Source organism: Engraulis encrasicolus, chromosome 17 (genome assembly GCF_034702125.1).
Source record: "Engraulis encrasicolus isolate BLACKSEA-1 chromosome 17, IST_EnEncr_1.0, whole genome shotgun sequence".
In the NCBI taxonomy this organism is placed as follows: domain Eukaryota; kingdom Metazoa; phylum Chordata; class Actinopteri; order Clupeiformes; family Engraulidae; genus Engraulis; species Engraulis encrasicolus.
In genome coordinates, this window is record NC_085873.1 from 17,947,586 (window position 1) to 17,954,092 (window position 6,507).

A 6,507-nucleotide genomic window follows, 5' to 3' on the forward strand; every position below is an offset into this window, starting at 1 on the left:
CACTGCTAGAGCAGTTCCTGGATAATGGAAACAAGACCAGACAGTTTGTTCAAAGAAAGACGGGGCAGAAGGGCTGGAGGTTGAGGGGGAGAGAGAGAGAGAGAGAGAGAGAGAGAGAGAGAGAGAGAGAGAGAGAGAGAGAGAGACAGAGAGAGAGAGAGAGAGAGAGAGAGAGAGAGAGAGAGAGAGAGCATTGAGTGAGAGGTGTTGTGACATCTAAGTGTGGCTGGGCTTTGGTTGCTGCTGCCACATCTTTTTCAAAGCTGTCAGAGGAGAGGAGAGGAGAGGAGAGCAAGAGGCTTCAGAACAGAAATACCCACAAGCCCTAACAGTCATTAGCACCCCAAGAGGGTAGCGTCAACAACACACACACACACACACACACACACACACACACACACACACACACACACACACACACACACACACACACACACACACACACACACACGCATGCAGTCCTCCTGTCATCCCCCTGCCCAGCAGTCTGGTGCCAGGCTCAGGGGTGTGGAGGGGTGGAGGTGGTGGGAGATGAGAGGAGAGGAGGGAGGAGGCGATGACGGTGGTGGCGACTGATGACGCCTTTTGATTGCTTCTTTTTTTTCTTCCTGTGTGCGTGTGTTGTGTTTTGCGTTGTTGGGGTCCATCTGTCTGTTTATTAATGGATGAATGTGTTTGACTGTCCATGTGTTTGTAATGACAGAGAGAGGGGGGGGGGCTTCCATGTTTTAACTTCTTGTGTATTTGTATGGCCATTTACTAATGTAATAAAATAGTATAATAAAAAAGTACTGTGTAATAAAAAAGTCAAATGCGTGGTGCGACCTCCTCTTACTATTCATTTACCAATGTAAACTGATACATAGGCCTATATACAAAACGCATACAATTGACTGACAAATAATGTGCATGTCTATAATTTGTGTGTGTATGTGTGTGTGTGTGTGTGTGTGTGTGTGTGTGTGTGTGTGTGTGTGTGTGTGTGTGTGTGTGTGTGTGTGTGTGTGTGTGTGTGTGTGTGTGTGTGTGTGTGTGTGCGTGCGTGTGTGCGTGCGTGTCGTGTGTGTGTGTGTTTCCATGGGCAGGTGTCCATCCCCAACACCAGCCGTGCGTGCATGCAGGCCGTGCTGGAGTACCTGTACACCAACCAGCTCTCCCCCATGGTCGACCTGGACCCCATGGAGCTCATCGCCCTGGCCAACAGACTGTGCCTTCCCCGCCTCATCGCACTCACAGGTGGGTAGGATGGATGGGTGTGGGCTTGGCGAGGGCAGATAGACCAGCTAAGGCTACCAGGACACAGGGTGGGAGTTGGAGGTGGAGCGTGAAGGGGTGGAGGGGTGTTTTGGGTTTGGACATGACCTGTCTTGTTGGCTAAGGCCCTGTGCACAGAACACATAGCACAGGGTGGCAAGAACGTGTGGAGACGAGAGGTGTGTTGGGGTTTTGTGTGTTTGTGTGTGTGTGGGTGGCTGATGATCCGGGGGGCAAGCAAAGTATAGCCATCTGGCACTGCCAGACCAGTAAGGATTGCAGAAAAGTGCAAGAATGTACATCGTTGCCAGTTAGTGAGGTTGCTCAGTCAGGATAGGGAACACCGGTGTAGGTGGAGATGGAGTGTGGAGGGGAAGATGGGTGTGTTGGGTTTGGACGTGACCCGCCTCATTGCTCTCACAGGTGGGAAGGGTGGGCGTTGCTGCTCCAGGAAATGTGAGGTTGGCCCAGACCATGAGAGAGCAGGGCACATGGTCGGGGTGTGCCATCGCTCCGACAGGTTGGCGGGTGTGCTCTGGAATGTGCAGAGTTGGCTTGTATAGTAAGCCGACACTGCCAAAGAGAATCGAATTGAGACCCAAATTCAGATCAAAGAGAATTGAAGGAGTAGACAGAGGTGGCCTGGTGGTTAGGGAGTTGGTCTTCAAGATTGGAAGGTTACTGTTCAAATCTCCTATTATTCACAGCTGAAGTACCTTTGAGCAGAGCACCTAACCTCACATTGCTCAAAACCATTATCCTCTATATAAATAAATGTACAGTAAGTCACATTGGATAAAAGTGCCAGTTAAATGTAATGCCATGTAATGTAATGAGTAGAAATCAATGACTCTGCAAGTGACATAAAAAATACATCTTTGAAAAAAAGCTGAATGTATGTGGCTAAGAGCTTCATTTTCTGATAACAGATTGTGCCGTCCATCCCAGTGGGTGTGTGTGTGTGTGTGTGTGTGGTGCCCCAGGAGGTGTGAGGTTGGCAAGGGCAACTAAGGCCCAGGGCTCAGGGTAGGAGGTGGAGGTAGAGGAGGTGGAGGTAGAGGAGGGAGGGGATGGAGTGTGTGTTAGTTTTTGGGCGTGTTTGGATAGCTTGGATGTATATGGCTCTTGCTCTCTCTCTCTCTCTCTCTCTCTCTCTCTCTGTCAGTCTCTCTCTCTCTCTCTCTCTCTCTCTCTCTCTCTCTCTCTCTCTCTCTCTCTCTCTCTCTCTCTCTGTCAGTCTCTCTTTCTCTCTCTCCCCCTCTCTCTTTCTATCTTTCTCGCTATCTCTCTATCCTTCTCTCTCTCTCTCTCTCTCTCTCTCTCTCTGTCTCTCTCTGTCAGTCTCTGTCTTTCTCTCTCTCTCTCTCTCTTGCTTTCACTTCTATCTGTTCTCTCTTTCATTGTTTCTCTCTCTCTCTCCCTCTCTCTTTCTCTCTGGCTGCCTTGTTTGCTAGCTCTCTTTTTATAGCAGCACCGTCTTGACAGAGACTCGAGAAGCTTTTCTGTGTGTGAGTATTTGTGTGTCAGTGTGTGTGTGAAGGATTTTAGGGATTTTTTTGTCTGTCTGTCTCTCTCACACAGACGCACGCATTGCACACGCTCCTGCACACACACACACACACACACACACGCACACGCACACACACACACACACACACACACACACAGACACAGACACAGACACAGACACACACACACACACATACACACACACACACACACACACGCCGACAGGCCGACACACACACACACACACACACACACACACACACACACACACACACACACACACACACACACACACACACACACACACACACGCACACACACACACTTGCTCTTGCACTTGTAGCACAGCTGTGCCATTACCCCTTTGTATGGTGTTAGAGCAGACCAAAAGAAGCCTTTTGGAAAGGCCTAGATATATTCTGAAAAGCATCAATACTGGAGTGCTTGACTTGAGTAGAACTCGTTGCCTCCGTGTCCCAGCTCAGCTGGATCTGTGAAATATAAATAGGAGACAGATGACAAACACGTCGTGTGGTTGTGGATGCGGATGCGGATGGTTGCATAAGAATGGCACCAAAGTTGGTGCTGTTGGACAATGCAGACAGACGACTTAGGAAATTGGCTTTAGGGTAATGTCTGAGATCTGACAGACGAGAGGGGGGGGGAAATAAAAAGTAATGAGAAAAACATGCGGATATGAATACATAAACCCTTGAACTGGGGGGAAAGGAAGACTCGAAAAGAACCCAAAAAAAGCCTGAAGTTTCCTCTATGTATTGTGCTGTCCTTGTCAGTTTCAAATAAAATGTGTTCAATTTAATCTACACCTTCTTTTATCTATACCTATAAGAAGTATGGGATTAAAAACTGTATTATGTTTTGATGCATTTCTGTGCAGCGCTTAAATTGCAGTTGGCTGTATATTGTATATGGATTAGATAGATTTTGTATATAGGGACATTTTACTAATCACGGAGGGAAATTGATGTCAGTAAATGTTACTTTACTTTACTATTGCTAATGAACTAATTAAAATACTCCCGCTTCTCTCACCCATACAGAACAGTATGCTGTGAATGAACTGGTGAAAGCATTCAGAGACGGGCAGGATGTAGATGGAGAGGTCCTGACCTATCTGGAGTTGGCCCAGGTCAGTGACACCTCACCTTACTTCACGTGTGTGTGTGTGTGTGTGTGTGTGTGTGTGTGTGTGTGTGTGTGTGTGTGTGTGTGTGTGTGTGTGTGTGTGTGTGTGTGTGTGTGTGTGTGTGTGTGTGTGTGTGTGTGTGTGCGTGTGTGCGCGTGTGCGTGCGTGCGTGCTCCACAGATCCCATTTCAAGGACAGCCCAATTAGCCTAGTCATGGCTTGCTGTTCAGCCAAAAGTGCTAAGCTGCTAGCTGGACTCCCTCCTTTGGGCAGACTCCAAATACTGTAGATGACGTCCAGTTAGCCACAGCTTAGCACGCATGTCTACAGTGACCTGGATGAAAGAAATCCTTCACGGACGGTGCAATGATGATTTCATTTGATTTTGATTCATTTTCATTTGATTCGGGACATTGCTCAAATGTGCAACATAGTAGGACATAGGACACTGTTTGCATGTAGTCAGTATACTGTACTCTATATTGTGTGCACATTGGACATCGAGAAAATATACACAAAGACCTCTCTTTTTACGGTAATAATTACCTGAGTGACAATGACACATTTACACTGATACCATTTTTTTTTAATTATCTTTCAAAATGTTGCTTTTGATTCAATTGTGTGTCTTCTTGTACACATGACTGACTGCTCAAATGTTATGCAGATCCACTATTGACTAGGCAATAAGTTCTACTGTTTGTCATATGCAGATGAGAGATTAAGAGAACATTAACAGGTGACTCAAGGTCTGAGAGTGTTAAAGACCTAGACTGCATGCTCGCTGTGCGCACCGAGGCTTAGCACCGCGGTGATGACTAATGGAATCTTTTCTGCTTTGTTTACAGTTCCACAACGCTAACCAGTTAGCTGCTTGGTGCTTGCATCACATCTGCACTCATTACAACAGCGTTTGTGCCAATTACCGCAAAGAAATCAAGTCCAAATCACTAGGTAAGAAATATCATTATGCTAAATAATAACAACAGCTCAATTATGAATCATAATGAGGACGGCTCAGATTTAATTAAGATCATGAATAAATTATAATGCTAATGTTCACAGTCAAAGTGATGACTGAAAATTATTCACTTCTTTGTACCAAGTAGAATTGTGATGAATGTGGGCACGACCCTCATGAGCTTGGGCATGCCATTTTAATAAAAACAAACAAACAAAAACATTAAAATAATTTGTATTTCTTCATAAATAAGAACTATTAGTTCCATATTTAATGAATATTTCTTTTCTTCGATTTATTCATATTATGAATAAATCACAATGGTAATGGTCGCAGTGAAAGTGATGATTGAAAATTACTTTTACTTAAATTACTTTAGTATCAAGCAGTGTACAGTGAAGAATGTGGGTGCACGACTTACCTTCATGAGCTTGAGCATGCCAATTCAACAAAAAACAATGAAAGGAAGAAACAAAAGCAATAAATAATTCGCATTTATTAATACATAATAATTATTTCCATCTATACTCCCTGTTGCATATGCACACTATTAGGAAGTTAGAGATCCCTGTCTAACACCTAACGCTATGTGTGCACAGAGGTGTCAATAGAAGTGTGCAAAAACGAATGTTTGGCTGGGATGTCGGATGAACTGCTTACCTCTGGCAAGGGCGACTCCAAGCTGCATGTCCTCCATGTCCGACAGCGCAAGCCGGGAGCTTCCTCCAGCATGCTCCCCCCCAGCAGTCAGGTTTCATGGGAAAATCCCCACACAAAGTTAATAAAATCTCAAAGGCTCCAGTCCATATACTTCACACAAAGGCGTGACACAGTTCACCTGGCCAATCTTAAGAAACTCCTCAGGAAGTTCGCTTCACTGCTCGCCTAGCCAGGCGTCGCAGGCGAGGCACACTTCTCTGAAGAAAAACGCTTCCAGGCCAGCAGTACCTCTGCAACCCCCCAGGGGTCATGACCCCCGGTTTGGGAACCACTGCTTTACAATTACAGCATGCTACAGTATATCTGTTGTGTTTCCCATGTTTAGCTGTTCCCTTCCTCCAACAGAGAACCAGGAGTATTTTGAGAAGCACCGCTGGCCGCCCGTGTGGTACCTGAAGGAGGAGGACCACTACCAGCGCATGAAGAAGGAACGTGAGAAGGAGGACGTGGTCCTCAACAAGCACCACTCGCGCCGACGCTGGTGCTTCTGGCGCACCTCCCCTGCTGTGGGCTGAGAGAGCGGCAGAGGGAGCGAGGGATGGATGGATGGAGGAGGAGGATGGAGGATGGAGGTGAGAGGAGGGAGAGGATGGGAAGGCCTGAGGCAGGAACGAAAGCTGAGATGAAGAGCGAACAAAAGGGAAATGGGGGAGCAATAAGGCAAAGGGAACACCTCTGGAAGAGAGATGAGTTTGATAGGAAGAATGGTTGAGTCTTAAAGAGAAATGGTGGTTGTGGTTAGAGAAATGGAGATGGGGGTGAAGCAGATATAGTGAGTCTTCTTACACAGTGGCGGCTGCACCCAATTTAAGAGATGACAAGGTACTAAACAGCACAAATAAGAAACAACATCCACAGACCTAATTTGCGTGCAAATCTTCCAACAAGCAAACCAATTTTCAACCAACTGACGTAG

At 46.2% G+C, this 6,507-nt stretch overlaps 1 protein-coding gene across 1 annotated transcript in view; it reads left to right on the plus strand.

Annotated features, from left to right (window-relative positions):
• rhobtb1 (Rho related BTB domain containing 1) overlaps nt 1–6,106 on the plus strand; it is a 28,898-nt gene extending 22,792 nt beyond the window's left edge. Inside the window, exons 8-11 of the mRNA XM_063221482.1 lie at nt 1,086–1,236; nt 3,825–3,913; nt 4,759–4,864; nt 5,937–6,106. Coding sequence (XP_063077552.1) covers nt 1,086–1,236; nt 3,825–3,913; nt 4,759–4,864; nt 5,937–6,106 — 516 coding nt within the window. The remainder of the gene's footprint in view (nt 1–1,085; nt 1,237–3,824; nt 3,914–4,758; nt 4,865–5,936) is intronic.
• Nucleotides 6,107–6,507: the final 401 nt, after the last annotated feature.